The sequence below is a fragment of the Medicago sativa genome, chromosome 3 (assembly GCF_051527215.1).
Source record: "Medicago sativa cultivar Bolivia chromosome 3, Bolivia_mono, whole genome shotgun sequence".
NCBI classification, from domain to species: domain Eukaryota; kingdom Viridiplantae; phylum Streptophyta; class Magnoliopsida; order Fabales; family Fabaceae; genus Medicago; species Medicago sativa.
Window position 1 is genome coordinate 92,634,988 of NC_140751.1, and position 16,499 is coordinate 92,651,486.

General features: G+C 34.2%; 2 protein-coding genes across 2 annotated transcripts; both read right to left on the reverse strand.

Annotated features, from left to right (window-relative positions):
- Positions 1 to 1,133: 1,133 nt before the first annotated feature.
- Positions 1,134 to 8,533, reverse strand: LOC146942013 (pyridoxin (pyrodoxamine) 5'-phosphate oxidase). Its single transcript, XM_085755980.1, has 14 exons — positions 8,314 to 8,533; positions 8,065 to 8,235; positions 7,941 to 7,979; positions 7,528 to 7,695; positions 7,311 to 7,416; positions 6,856 to 7,025; positions 6,471 to 6,713; positions 6,065 to 6,153; positions 4,340 to 4,390; positions 4,153 to 4,243; positions 2,344 to 2,448; positions 2,194 to 2,264; positions 1,919 to 2,014; positions 1,134 to 1,384 (listed from the first exon to the last, which is right to left on the reverse strand). Exons 1-14 carry the CDS (start codon positions 8,470 to 8,472, stop codon positions 1,318 to 1,320), a joined length of 1,626 nt encoding a protein of 541 aa, XP_085612106.1. The 5' UTR covers positions 8,473 to 8,533; the 3' UTR covers positions 1,134 to 1,317.
- Positions 8,534 to 9,779: 1,246 nt separating this feature from the next.
- OVA6 (Class II aaRS and biotin synthetases superfamily protein) lies at positions 9,780 to 15,962 on the reverse strand. The gene is made up of 11 exons (XM_085755981.1): positions 15,570 to 15,962; positions 15,421 to 15,477; positions 14,383 to 14,493; positions 14,131 to 14,217; positions 13,919 to 14,032; positions 13,623 to 13,829; positions 12,396 to 12,533; positions 11,084 to 11,245; positions 10,753 to 10,952; positions 10,265 to 10,348; positions 9,780 to 10,144 (listed from the first exon to the last, which is right to left on the reverse strand). The coding sequence occupies exons 1-11, from the start codon at positions 15,897 to 15,899 to the stop codon at positions 10,003 to 10,005; spliced, it is 1,632 nt and encodes a 543-aa protein (XP_085612107.1). The 5' UTR covers positions 15,900 to 15,962; the 3' UTR covers positions 9,780 to 10,002.
- Between the last annotated feature and the right edge of the window lie 537 nt (positions 15,963 to 16,499).

A 16,499-nucleotide genomic window follows, 5' to 3' on the forward strand; every position in this document is an offset into this window, starting at 1 on the left:
ATAGCATCCTCTTTAGAACCATTAGAAAATCTCAACTCTTGATTTAAATTCTGTCCCATCTCAACTTCATGCTCTCAAACACGACATGTAACAACAACGTCTTGAATGTATGTTACTCCACTCATTGGAGTTTTTTTTTATTTTATAAAAGGTGATATCATCAATAGGTCACTTTAGTTTTTGGTTTGAAAACTTTATAACCGATTTAAGGAACTTTAGCTTGAAATAAATCAAATTAGCCTCAACATTAGTCAAAAGGAGATGAAACCTGAAAATTTAGGAAATTCATTGGTTGTAAATTCATGGTTGAGCACAATCCATTTCCTTAACCAAATCAACATAGACATACAAGCAAAGAGCTGCTTTCTACACGCTTAACATCAGTTTTGATGTATGCATTCAAAACAACAAGCATTGCACTCACACATTCAACAGGAACTATTTTTGTTGTTCGCTGAATATAAATGATAGATAGGATAGAGGCTAAGTGCAGCCAGCAAATTTACAGTATAGAGGATAAGTCAAAGAACCCTAGCAAATAGCTCATGCCTGATCATCTTAGGATCCATATACATAACAACCAACAATAACAGTAGAATAATAATATAGCATACAGTATAGAGGATAAGCAGAAAAAGGCACAACCCAATCTAATCCAGAATATCCGGGGATAGCAAGTGGCTAAGAGACGTTAGGTAGATACCAATTACGATGGATGCATGATGAAGGTGTAACAACTGAACATACCAGTTACCGTATAGAATAATTACACCATCCGTTTCTAAATACACGTCGCAGTCAACCCTTTACACATGTCAATACACAACTTCGAGTCTTCGACCATTAATATCTTTAATTATCTATGATAAAAAGTTATAAAATTTTTGATATTTTAAAAATATTCATTGAGACAAATCGAACAAAAACTTGCATGCTAACATTTGTATTTATGTATTAGTTAAAAAATATGATCAAAACAAATAATGTGAATAGTATACACTGTAAAATTACGACATGTATTTAAGAGCAAATGCAATAGCATTGAGCACATGACAGTGTGACACTTTATGTTATACGCCGCATACTCACCATTTCTAAGCAGAATCAGGTCAACTAATAATTGAAGCATATCATGATCATATGATAATATCAATTGAATGATTTATTTCAGATTTGTATACGTACAATGCGTTGCATTATTCCAATGGAACTGCAATCTCAATCTTCTTTCAGCATTATTGATTTGTTTTTTCATTTAAATAACAAATATACAATTTTGACGTGTTTCCGGTGGGGTAAACTCATCACACTGAATTATCAGGGAGCCAACCGCTCAACCTTCCATAGCTTTTTTCCATCTATCTCATGGGGAACGTATTGCAACCTGTCAATTAGACATGCATATAATATCAATCAGAAATTTTCAAGGAAAATTTACCTCACACGGGTAAACAACAAAAGGTTACTCCTTTCCATTAACTAGGATTTCAAATGTTCTAAGGAAAGGAAATCTTGAATACTTCATTAGTATGTCCAAAAAAAGTTTTAAATAATCATGAGGTAAGGCGCAACATTAAGAAAGACTAATGGGGCAAGAAAGATGTAGCAAAAGTCTGACAGGGAACTTTTTTGGTATAACCCCCTTCTACTTGTTTAATTAACTGAATATGCGGGGAAAATAATAAATAACAAGCCTTTTAAAGTAAAAATTGTCATATTCATATATGTATAATGTTATCATAATCATATATAGATCAACTTTGCTGGCATGACACACAAGTCATGAACCTTAACTGTGTAGCGAAAAATGAATCTATGCTGACCTGTAAGTTGTCATACACACACAGTTTGGCTTCATACATGTTAAAACAGAATATTCGAAAAACAAACAAGCTATCATAAACGGGGGAGCAACCACCTGTCATGCAAGCGAGATTTCTGTCCTTGCCAAAATTCAAAAAGATTTGGTGTTAGCCTGTATCCTCCCCAGTTTTTAGGTTTAGGGATCACACTTCTGCAAGCAGAAAATATATGGATTATTTCTAGCTTTCCTTGATTTAACAAAAGGTAGAATGAGATTATTGGCCAAATGCAACAAGAGCTAATCAGATGTCCGAAGTCCAGGCCAAGGGGAGTAACAGAAGAAGAAAATTTTCAATTATCGAGTCAAAATGATTTGATCAAATAACTTACCCATCAGCATATTTTTGTTCCAGCTCTTTGTACTGCTCGTGAAGAACATGCCTACCAGGCACTACAGAACTCTAATGATCAAGAAATTGAAAATATAAGTTTACATTAATTTCTATAAATAACAACGAGATTAGTTAGAATGAAGTAGACCTGCTTGCTGACTATTGCTCCAATCTGACTACCTCTAGGACGGCTATGGAAATACTGTTCTGATTCCTCATCAGAAACTTTCTGAACATACCCCTCCACACGTACCTAGAAAAAAAAAGCAATAAAATGTGAATCAACACTAAATTGCTGGATACTGCTCTTAAGTATTGTGATTATCAACAAGTTATGAAAAAAGCCTCTGAAAAGCAAAGTGACATAAAGTTTGCAATATTAAGTCGAATGTTTCATGTTACATTAGCCAGCTTTGTGAGGTCACAATAAGAATCAACTAAATATTTTTTTTGGATAAAAATCAACTAAATATTTTGCACAAAACCTTTTTAGGAAGTAATACTAATGCATTTTGATTTACTTTTTCTAAGTACATTTTCAGAGAAGTTGCAAATAATAATAATATGGATGGAAAGAGATATAAATTTGTGTTTCTTTATAATTTCATTACCAATAAAACAAGTCAGCAAATGCAAAAGATCAAGAACACATAAAATAATCAATTTCTACAGCAGACATGCACTTGATTTCATCTTGGTTAAGTTCTTTTGCCAGTTGTCCTAAGATATAGGTCATCTAGCTGAAAACAGTTAAGTAAAAACATCACTTTAAAGAGAAGTGCTAGCAACACACTCTCGTGGTTAAACGCACTCTCTAACACACACTTTCTTCTATTGGGTATGGAATGTGTGTTAGAGAGTGTGTTCCAAGCTCTATTCCACTTTAAGAAATTGAAAGTTTTCTGTAGTATGAGTTATCAAATGTGATTAGTAAGTAGCTGAAATAAAAGATACTACATAAGGATTAAGGTCAACCGGGTTTATTATTTCGTTGCATAGAAGAGTATTACAAAAATAAGAAGACACCAGTTATATATTTTCACTTAACCCTCACCACAGATTAAATAAAAATTGCACAATAATTTCATTACTAATATTTTCAATTGTCTGAACAATATTTATTTAATATAAAAAAACAATTTTATGTATTCGGACTTCAAAAAAATGAAAAGCAAATCAATACATGTCGTTACCAAATCAAGACCTTCAGGACCCCAACCGAATCTTAGAAAAATGCCCAAAAGGCCAATCTTAATATTTTTAATAGAGGTGATAAGGTTCCCCATGGATTAAGTTAAAGGTCATGTAAGTAAGCACCGAAACTTCTTTTTTAATAAAAAAATCAGTTCCCACAATACCAGAATATGTCTTTCTATGTATTAGGACTGGAACCAGAATACAAGAGAAAGAAAAAGAATGCAACAGAAAAATGAGAAGAATAGGCTCTATTTCTCTTTGCAACGAATAAAACTGATAAAATACCACACACCTAGGTAATTCAAGGAACCAGTAGCCTCCCACCCTAATTCTCAAATTTGACAGCCGCCCTACCTCAATTCTATTCTCCTATTTACAACCTCATTTCTAACTAACCACTAACAGAGAGCATTCTTGTATCACTTGTTTGGCTGGACATATCTCATGGTACTTGATATTTTAATGGATGCAGCAAGCTGCACATATGAGGTTGATAATAGATATTCCAAATCCCAAGTTACATCATCTGAGAGAATTTTAATCTCCACAATCTTGAACATTCTCTTCAGAAGTTATAACTGTTAAATATTTTTCTTATCCTCGATTTATATCCTAGGAAAGTACATTATGGCATGCTGTGACCATTAGCTTCCCTGGAGAAGACACAATACTCCTTTGCATGAAAAATTAATGCCAACTGATCTATTTACAAACAAATCAATCTGAAGATATGGCAAGCTAGAATGAAATCAATAGTCACCTGTCGGTTTAAACCATCCCAATAAAAAAGAATTGATGCATGTGGATTTTCAGATAACGCACGTCCCTTTTGACTTTCATAGTTTGTGAACCTGTACAAAACAATTACAGTAGGTGAACACAAATAACAATTTTCCTAATAATATTGCCAAAGAAATTCTAACATTAAATAGAAGATTATTACTGACCACACAAATCCATCCTTGTCAAAGCCTTTTAGCAATACGATCCGTGATGAGCTGCAGCCAGTTGAAGTACATTAATTTGGAAATGGTCCAATATTACACATATTATGGTGGGATAGAAATTCATTTTATATAAACTCGAATTCAATCACATAATTAGGAAAATATAACAACTGATCATAGTTCTCATTACAATAATACACCAGCACACAGGGTTTACCCCTAACATCAGCCTTCATTGTTCAAACACAGCACAAACCGTAAGAAGAGACACCCCCACAATTTCTCTAAATGCATATATTTAATTACACAGGTAGCTTCCATAATCACTCAAATAACTACCGCACCAAATACATGCCCATCATACAACTAATAAAAACAAATAATCAGACCTTGCTAGACTGGGTACAACTAACTTACATAACCAATAGCGCAGACACACAATTAGGAAAATATGGCTTTTAAAATATTCTGGTACAAATCAGAGTTAAGCTCTTACTACAATAACAAACCAGATCACAAGGTTCCCCCCTACAAGGAGTTTCCTCCATAGTAGTTAATAGCGGATAGCGGCGCGTAGCGGCCGACCCCAAAAATGCTATAGCGGGATAGCGCCTAGCGCTATGACCGCTATTTCATATAACCTTTTGGACAAATTATATAAATAATACTATAAACTTCTCTCAAAAAAAAATAAATAATACTATAAATTATAAACAAACATATATCACTTGTAACTTCTGAGTTGTAACCAAGTCTGCCACTTCATTACATTCACAAAGTGTCTCAATGCATTTATGCAAACCTCTCAGCAATTTGGGATCTGTCTCAATTTCTGGTTTGCTATAAAAGTATTTAGGATTGATTGAACACCAGAAGCTGGGATCCTTCCAGTGATTAAATTGCCAAACAATGTCGATATTATCACCGGTCCACTTATGTCTTTGAGCACATGAGTCAACAGACACAGAGTTTGATTGAACTCCAGAAGCGGAAGCTGCCATGACTATGTTGTCCACAAAAACAACAAAAATAAGGAAACAGAGAGCAGAATAGAGGATGAACAAAACAGAGGATGCTTTTTAGGGTACAGATCTGATGCTTTTGAGAGAAGATTTAATGAAGAGAGGAAGTTTTTTGAGAGAGTAGATGCGTACAGATCTGAAAGGCGCCGTAAAGAATGAAAGAAGGAAGAGAGAAACTGAAGTTATTAATTAGGGTTTGATGAAAATGACAAAAATACCCTTGTTTTTTATTTAAAACCAAGGAGAATCTTGTATTTTCACGTAAAATGAAATAGCGGTGCAAGAGTGCAAAACCGCTATGCAGTGTTGCGGCCGCTATTGCGCCGCTATCTCATAACGCTACGCCATGGCTTATTGCATAGCGGTCTTGGACCGCACCGCACCGCGCGGCCGCTATTGGCCGCTATAGCGCCGCTATTAACTACTATGGTTTCCTCGTTCAAAGACTACACAAACTGTAAGAATAAACAACCCCTATAATTTCTTTACATGACTATATCTATAAGTTTATAACTACACAGATAACTGCCACAGCAAAAACATAACTATCTTGCAACCAATTATAAAATAACTAATCAGGTCTACTAGACTAGGTCTGGCTCTTATTCTCCTAAAATACACCAATAGTGATCTATCACTATACAAGAGCCTAGTGATCTTGAAGACAAAAGGTATTTAACAAAATAACAGAGGCTGATCTTACGGTTTTCCATCCTTTCCTACAGTTGACAAGGCCATAGCATTTGGTTCCTTCAAACTCGCAGCCAACGCATCATCAAACCATTTACCGAACTGCGGGTAATAAATACAACAGATTTAGATTGACAAGTAGTCATAGCCGTTAAAACCATAGTACTCAAAAATACTTGAAATGAGAAATTGAACTAGATCATATTCAAGTCATTATCTACCAACAGGGAAGAGGAAGGGCAACAACAACTATGTAACAGAGTATGTTTTACATGAACATTACCTGATTAAAACCATAGCACTCAAAAATACTTGAAATGAGAAATTGAACTAGATCATACTCAAGTCATTAACTACCAACAGGGAAGAGGAAGGGCAACAACAACTATGTAACAGAGTATGTTTTACATGAACATTACCTGATTAATGGGGTCTGCCTCCACCTGGTCTTCAAGAAATTCTGGAGAGATATAGTTCTCTCGTAGAGCTGAAATATCGATTTGAGGAGGCTTTCCAATTCGGACACACATGGATGTTCCAGGATATGGTGGAAGTATAAGCTTATACTTTTCAGCAATAGCAGGTGGGACAAATCTACCTCCTAAAAAGTGGTGAGGGCCGCCAAACTTCTTTGCACAGAATTTTGGCGCGGTCAAAGAGATCTAAAAAATTCGGTATATCAGTGGGTCTGTCTCTCATTAGAAACACAATTTATAGTTGAACGAAATATCTTAGGATATTATATCTAAATTCCAATGTTTAAATAAACAAATAATGAAACAGATATATGCCCTGGATACGTACCAACATATCAGGTTTAATTCCTGTGCCATCAACATCTCCCTCTTCAACATGCCACCCAGAAGGAATATCTACAGAGACTATAACCAGTCTTTTTTGGCCAATTTGATTATGATTATTACGTAAAGAAATAAATCTTTGGATCAAATCATCAAAGGGAGGCCTTGGAGAACCTGGACAATTAGAAAACAACAAATTCAAATAATGTCAAATGAAATTATTTGTTCAAAAGCTTAGAAAATGATTCAGAATTCAGAGCCTGTGTTGATAACAGACAAAACATGTTTGATTTAAATAACTTTGTGAAATGAGTCCAAACTCCAAAGTATAAAAATGGATTTGGATTTGGTGAGAATGTTTCAAACTATGTTCATAATTGTAACCAGGATTCATAACATTGGCGAGAATGAAATAGATATACAAGGATCACAAACAATTATGCATAAATATAAAAGTACCATGAAATGAGAATCCAAACATGGCATCTACTAGAATGTCAAAGTCCTTGGAGAAATCTGATGGTAGATCTTCCACCGACAAGAAAGGGATCGACAATGCTTCAAGCTACGTATAATATCAATTATCTCATATAAGAGTTCCAGCTACTCATTAAAAGAAAAGAAAGAAAAAAATGGCAAGGTGATATAGGAATGATTGTAAATGTTGTCACAGTACCTGAGTAACTAACCCAGTATATAGAGGCTTGGGGGTACGCTTTGGGTAACAGACCAAAGGCTTATAACCAAAGTGATGCAGGTGACGGGCAGCCACCAGACCATCACCACCATTGTTACCAGGACCACATATAGTAAGAACACGACTATACTCGCCTGGTTTGTAAACCTGTAAAAGAAAAACCATTCAAGAAACTTTCATGATTGAATTATATTAACGGCCTATTTGGATAGTCTCATTTGAATTTATCTACATATAAGCAATTGTGAAAGTGTGGAAACAACTTATAACATATCCATCTCTAAAAAGCCCGATACTCCAAAACTAACAAACAAAGTATCGGTGTGTGACACTGACACGTATCACGGAAGTATTTGGCAATTAAATTTTATGTTTTTCTAGAAAAAAAGTACCTCATATATGGAAGTAGCGACGCTCAAACCAGCCAATTCCTGAAATTGAAAATGGAAAGAGTTAAGAAAAAGTAAGATAAAAATGAGGAAAGGTTGGAAATGTGATGAAGATGAATCAACAAACCATGAGTTGGTCGACGCTGAAGCCAAGAGGACCCATGAGAGTTTCATCAATCTCAACAGCTTCTTGTTGTTTGAGGTAAGTGACTGAGTCGGAATCGAAATTGGACATGGTTTTAGATGAAGAAGTGATTGTGGTAGAAAATGATCGAATTGTAGGCCTGAGAAGAATACCCTGAAACGAAACTAGTAAATATTAAAACTAACTGAATTGATTTAATTAGAGGTAATTAGTAAGAGAGAAATTAGTTACGGAGAAGAATTGAAGAAAGGGAGGTTTGTGATTAGTAGAGAAATAATAATAATTGTGGTTATGAATGAGTGATAGTGAATTGGTAATGTTGTTGTATGGGGATGTCAATATCATGCTTCTTCTTCTTCTTCCATATAAATGTACCATCAATGAACGCATCTCTTCATCACTATTATTCACTTACTAACACCACACTTCAATTTTACTACCAGAATCGCGTGTTCTAGATTGCCTTGTTGGCCTTTTCTTATCCGTCAACAAATTTACCCAACTTTCTTAACAATTTTAAATAATTAGCTTAATTATTTTCGCTATATTCTTAAGATTTTTTATTGGCTACAAATGTCATGTTAAGTTGCTAACTAATGTTCATTACTAATTAATTGACAATAATGATTGAATAGAGATATATGGGCGAGTTATGATAAATGGGGTTTACAACCGTACGTTGGGATTGAACCATCGGATTGGTCGGTCATTGAGATTGAATATCGAGTTTTCAATAAAAATATATTTTTGAGTTGATGGCTATGCGTATAGCTCAATTGATAAAGACAATATATTATAATATACAGACTTTAAGGTTTGAATCATATATTTTCACGATAAAATTCTAACTACTAAGTTGTTTGACAAAAAAATATTTGATTTGATTGATGTAGTGATTGAGTTAAGGAATAAAGTAATAAAGAGGTTGAACGTTCGATTCCAACATAGGCCATTCGAAAATTAAAAAAAATAACCGAATTAATGGCTATATGACGTTTTAAAAAACTATAGGAGCAATTTTTTATTTTAAAAGACATAGTAGCTAAATATAAATACAACTAAGCTCTTTTGGATTTTTTTTTTTATGGTTCTTGACTAATTAACTATGAAATCCTCAAATTTATAACTTTTTAAAGCTTGTTATAACAAAAATAGTTAAGAATCAAATAAAAATATCTAAGAAAATATACTTAAGTTTTTTTTTGTTGGCTGAGTGGCTGAGATTCGAACCCCGGACCTTGCATATATTATGCATTGTCCTTACAAATTGAGCTAAACTCACGGGACAAATATACCTAAGTTTCATCACATACTTAAAATTATTTAAAATAAAAATAACATGAAGAAGAAGTAAAATTTCACGGTCTTCTTTATCCTCACCAATGAGATAAAGACCTACATTGATGTTGCTTTGACAAAAATAAAATTGTTTTTTTTTTTTTTTGGTACAAAAATAAAATTGTTTTTTACTTATAATAATGATAAGAGGGTGTTTTCTCATATTTTCTTAGCTAACTAACAGGCTCATATTTACGCGTGCAGTGTCATTAAAATTTAATATCCGTAGTCTACAGCATGAAGAAATATTTACTAAATATAGTTAAATTTGTATCAAAACAAATTGGTGATACTTTCGTCCCTTTGCTCTAAGGGTTCAAGCAATACTGCTAAATAAGATAAAATAATGCACATATAAATTACGGTGACAACATCAAACTCTCAATAATCTTTTTACACAATGACAGCAGATAAAGAATAGAAGTTACACAGAATAAATATATCACCCTTATACAACTTTTGCCTAAGTGGTAACAAGAAATTAATTTCTCAGAATAGCACGAATGCAACAAAAAAAGTACAAATACCCACCCATAAATCATATTATTAGAAAGTTACAAAAAAATAAACAAACTTGCAGAGTTAGTAAGATTTGGCAAAAATAGCCACTTCTTCAGCAGGATCTCCTGTCATCAAACATCTTTTAATCCCTTGTGGCTGTTCAAATGGAAAACACCTGATAGTTGCTCCAGTTTCCTCTTTCACTTTTAACTCATCTTCATCGCTGCGACATTGCAAAGCTTGTCATTAGAGTTGTTAACCATGGTCTTTCTGGTTATGTTAGTTATTTGTAATCCGTATAACATATTTATATAAAAATAAAGGATAGATTTGGAAACACAACCTAGCAGACCAAGGGCCCCTTGCCCATTTGCCTTGTGATATTGCAGATTTAAGATCTTCGTATGTGCTCACATCTACAATATTACTGCAAAAACAAAATAACGTGCATCAGTGCATGTCAATTTGCCTGTTTGCTGGGGATGGCATGAACATGTGTGCGATGGGAAGTGCACAACATGATGACCACAAGGAACTCATTCCAATTGATTTCCTTTCTAATAGAGATTGGAATTATTTTTATCACCACTAAAGCATTAGAGACAGTTCTCGGTCACATTTAGTGTATTACATAGAGTGGACTTGGTTTGGTCAGAACAGTGAGTATACAGCCTTCTGAAAAGTATTTAACTAGGCTAAACTCTAGAAGACTAGAATATATCATTCAGGAGTTATATTCACTACAAAAATTAATAAAAAAAATTAGGTCCAGAACCAACAGTTAGATCCAAATGTCTATCACAAGTAAAAAGTATCACAAAAGGAACTAACCTATCTCGAAATGCAATTGCCCTCTCCAAAAGAGAAGACTGTATCTCGTCCAACTTGTCTTTAACATACACCTCCAAAATTGAAGGCTCCATAGAGATTCCAAACACTTTCCCTTGCTTCCCAGGAATATCTCTCCTGGATATCACCACACTTCCACTAGACACGTCCCGGGGACCAATTTCAATTCTAAGAGGAACTCCCTGAAATTGGAAGAAAAAAATAATGTAAATATATTCAGATAGTCAAATATGGAAGCATCCAGCAGCATAAACAGAATCAATGTGTACAATTTGGTCCCAAAAATGAAATCTATCCAAGTTTAAATCCGAACCTTCATTTCCCAGAAATTGAATTTCCATCCAGGGGTTCTTTGATCTGAGTCATCAAGTTTTACTTTAACGCCAGAGCTTTGAAGAGCTTCTTTTACAGACAATGCTGCACTAAGAACTTCCATTTTTTCATCATCCTTCTTCCAAATTGGTACAATTACCACCTAAACCAGGCAATGCACAGCATGAACTTGTCAAAAATGGAAGAATTTTTTATTTTATAATAAATTACAATAAGAAGAGCATGTAAACTATCCTATATTTGGATGTAGAAGTTTGGAGTGGAAAAAAGAGATTTTGTTTCATTTAAAGTAAGCATTCCCTTCAAATGAGAATCTTATAAAATGAAAGGAATGAAATGAAAAAGTATCATAGCATTCCTTATAATTTGGTAAAGATTAATAATTCTCTAAATTTAGAATTCAAAAAAATGCCTTCATCTTCTCAATCTCCTCCATCCGAATATACTCTAACTGAAGTTCAGTTATCCGATGCATGAATACATCCAGTGAGATATTACACTAAGAATCAAGTCACATGTATAAATAAATAAATACTTATAAATTAGAAGTTACATGCAAAATGATTTCATGGAAGAAAATGAATTGAGGACTAAAAACATGACACTTAAAAAGACTATCCAAAAGAGACAGCTTTCACTGTGTAGATATCAGACAGTATATATCACAATATTGAGATCAGATTTTGAATTGAGGTGAGTCCTATTGGATGTTATGTATGAAATCATTCAGCAAAAGTAGCAAACTTTACATTACAACAACAACCAAGCCTTATACCACTAAGTGGTGGTCGGCTACATGGATCAAATGACACCTCAATGTTCCATCATATATTATATCTCTATTCAACTCATTAATCTCTAGATCTTTCTTAATAATTTCTCTTGTAGTTTTTCTAGGTCTCTTCCTCTAGTGATTTGACTATCCTCCGTCTTATCTACTCTCCTTGCTACATAAACTATAGGTCCTCTCTACATGCCCAAACCACCTAAGCCGGGTTTTCACCGTCTTTTCTACAAGAGGCGCTACCCCAAGTCTCTCTCTAATGTTGTCATTTCTAATCCTATCTTGCTAGTCTTACCACACATACAACGCAACATCCTCATCTCCTCTACGCTTATTTTATGCTCGAATTGGTTGTTTACCGCCCAACACTCTGTCCCATATTCTTGTGTAGCAAATCTTACATTACTTGTCTGATCAAGGTGCAAAGTATTACAACCTCTAAAGTGCTACATTTAACCTAACAAAGATATCTACACATGATTTTGACACCAATAGCATCCAACCATACCTGTATCGGTGCAATCTTTGGAGGAAGCATTAGGCCAGCATCATCTCCATGTACCATGATGATGCCTCCAACAAAACGAGTACTAACCGCCCATGATGTCTGCCAAATATATTCCCTTTGTCCATTTTCATCTGTGAACTGCACAAGCATACATTTTGAGCAGCTGCATCCTCGTTGAAAGGATTTAATCAATACTTTTAAAAAATCAATAACAGTTGAAAGAAGACCCCATAAAAGAAAATGGATAATATATCACATAAATGAATAAAAACAGAAGTGGGGAAAACAGAATCAGGATGCTGCAGCCACTAAAAGGTTTGCTATAGTCTTTCAGTAAGCACTCATGCTTTCTATAGCTTGGTATTTAGTAAAAAAGTTGAGTTATATGATATGGCACAATCAATATGGCTTGGATTTATCATAAGTAGGGAATTTATCAGTAGCTTACTTGTTTAAGAATTTTTGTATAAAATCATAAGTTTCAATTTAAATTGGAAAAATATACTCCCTCCGTCCCTTAATACATGACACAGTTGACCCTATTACGCATACCAATGCATAATTTTGAGCTTAAATATCTTGAATAATATATTAGAAAATTATGAAAATTTGATATTTTGAAAATACTCATCGAGACGAATTTAACGACATCTTATATGATATTATTTATCTTTGTATATTAGTAGAAAAATATGGTCAAAATAAGTTAGGTCAAAATTGCACATTTTCAAATGAGTCATCTATTGCGGGACGGAGGGAGTATAATTTTATAACTAATTTGGTTCAAGTTAGTGTTTTTGTACAAGTGATAGTAGGACTAGTTGGATTTCCTATTTTAGGAAGGATTGTTGTGTAAGTGTGGACTGAGTAATTGCAATTTGCAACAATTTTTACTCTCCTAATCCTACCTCCTCTTATTTACAGAAAAACAGCCTCCTTAATGCTACATTAGCTGCAACCGGTGAAAAAAAATCTCATATTACTGAAACTTTGAGTTGACGGCGTAAATTTAACAGTAACTAGTAACAAATAAGAAGTCGTGGTTGTCACCATAACTCACAGAAGAAAAAAATAATAATGAAGTATTTAAAGAGACCGAAATAGCTGGCAAAATCAAGCTTGCTACTTAAAGTTCAAGGAGCCATATATGATTCTAAAAGATAAACTGAAGAAAAAAAAAATACTCCACAGGAATGAAGTATTTTGTGTTCTGTAACAGCATCAGACCTGTGTTTCAAAGGCACGGGAAAAGTTTTGGCCAAGGTTGTGGCTGGTTCCTGCTTGCAATGCTTTCTTGTCACCCATCATTGCCTCAATCGTGTAGGTCTTACAAGCACCAGCAAATGTTTCCACTTTAGATTTTCGACCCGTAATAACAGGTATGGCAGCTTGTTCAAAAGCAAATCTGGTATAGATGTCAATCATTTGTTTAGCCTGCAACAGAGCAGAATACTTGTAATAAGTTTATGCTGTCATATAAACTTGTAAATACACTATAATCTTGACGAAGAGAATATGCGGACCTCATTTTCTGCCTCTTCTGGAGTTGCATGAGCAGTATGACCTTCTTGCCAAAGAAATTCAAGAGTTCTAACAAATGGTTTAGTGCGCATCTCCCATCTTGTGACATTTGCCCACTGAAGCCCGTTCATTCAACAGGAAAAAACAGGTTAGATTGTCAAATCATAGAAGAAAGAAAGTTTTTGCTTACAAACGAAACCAGGACATCGTTTACCTGATTAATCAAGAGAGGAAGATCACGGTAGCTATGGATCCACTGAGTAAACATGTGATTCACAATGGTTTCACTTGTAGGTCGGACCTGCCACAGCCTCAAAAAATGGAAAAATCAAAGACAAAACCTTAGGTCACAGCTTTTCAACGAATACTGTAGATGACTAATTTCTTCAATTTAGCTTATATACTCAAACACCCGATAATATGTGAAGAAAAACAGTCATAAAAAAAGGTTGAAAAGCATGCATACCACGAGCTTCTCTTCAAGTTCCTTTCCACCCCCAATTGTCACTACTGCTAACTCTGGACTGAAACCCTCAACATGACTTGCTTCTTTCTCTATAAAGGAGTAAGGAATAAACTGCAGAACAGATTTGAGAGAAGGCATCAAACAAATGATGGGTAATGAAATTTTATGTTATGGTGTTAATCATATGCCACATTATCAAGATATCACTTTACACAACCCTCATATTCTTACACTACAAACAGTACAAGATATAGGCACAGGCTAGCTAGAAGCACAAATACAAAAACATGACAAGCATACAATGCAATACAATATGACCGCACTAACCCAAGTACAAGCAAAATTTAAAATTTAAAGGATTCAACAAAATTATAAAACATCGTATAAGATCAACAGAAACAACATAATCTTAAGTAAAAAGGAAGAATTAATACTTAGAAATAAGCATGAATCATTGTAGACATAGTAAAATGCTTAAATTTATATAACAATAAAAAAAGGGTAACCCGGTGCACTAAAGCTCCCTCATACGCAGGGTCCGGGAAGGGGTCCCACCATTTGGTGTATTGTACGCAGCCTTGCCCTGTTTTTACAAGCAGCCTTAAATTTATATAACAATAAACGTCGAAAAAATTAAGCTAGGAATATCTGATCTGACACTATGGGCTGGTTTGGACGGACTTATTTGAGCTCACTTACTAGCATAAGCACTTGCGACACTGTTTGGGAGAACTTATGAAAACAGCTTAAGTTATGACGTGTTCATAAGCTGTTTTCAGCTTATTTCCCTAAATTCACTAGGATAGCTTATGAGTTATACAAAAATAGTTGACTTTATTTTATCTTGTGTTAAAGAAATGGCTTAGTTGACTTTGTTTATGCCTATATAAGCTGCAAAATAAGTTGTTTATCCAAACAAGGCCATATAATTGATTTAATAACACTAGAATCAAAAAAATTAAAGTAAAACAGGTGCCTCCTATGCAAACAAATTGCAGATATATATATAATTAATTAAGTTTGGTAATTAATGTTTACCTGTGGAAAATACATGTTACTATGTCCAGTCTCCTTGAACTTGACATTCAAATAATCCTACACAAACAAAACTAAATAAATAAATAAATAAATGGCAAAATGAAAATTGAAGGAAAAAATAAACACGAGTGAAGAGAAAAAGAATGAACCTGAATGGCTTCCCAAATGGCGTAACCATAGGGACGAATAACCATTGTACCGCGAACCGGACCGTAATCTGCTAATTCGGCATTGGCTATGATATCGAGATACCACGCATTGAAGTCCTGTGACCTAGGAGTGATGACTCGGTCAGGGACGCGATTCTTCGAGTTGTCGACTCGGTCTTTGGTCTCTGCTGCAGTGGTTTTGGCGGAGAAGGTGGCGGTGAAAGGTTGGTGACGGCGGTGGCGGAGAATGATTGGGGAACGGTGAGAAATTGCTGTTGTTGAGGGGGAGGAGAAGAGGTGAGTGAAAGAAGATAGCTTGAGAGACACCATTTGTGTGGTTTTTGGAGAAGAGTGAAAGAGGAGGTAGAGAGAGTGAGATGAGGATTTTGTTTTGACTAGCTTCTGTTATTTTTTTTTTATTTTAAATAAATAACATTTTTTTTCCAAGTTCAATTACTAATATTTTATAAAAAACTTCAAATACTGAACATGTTATACAAACTCATTTCAATACTTCTTTTATGATATTAACAAATTAATGAGATGATATAAATTACTGCTCTAATATATAATACTTTTGATAAGATACAGTGATAGAATCTATCAAACTAAGAAAATCAAGAGAGAAGAAAGTATAATGATATGTTTAGATTTTTCAAAAATAGTGTTATTTTACATGAATCAAAATGTGGTATTTATACTACTAAATTTATCACTGTTACATGTATGAAATTACTTGTTTTACTATTCTAAGTTGACATTTAGATAGGTAATTGACCCTTACTATTATAAGTTGACATTATGGATAGATATTTCAACAGAAATAGTGAGACATATAATTCTAGGATAATTTAGGTTTTTATAATTTCTTATAACACATTCATTACAATGATATCCTTAGTCCTTTTCAATTGAGTATCATCAGCACAC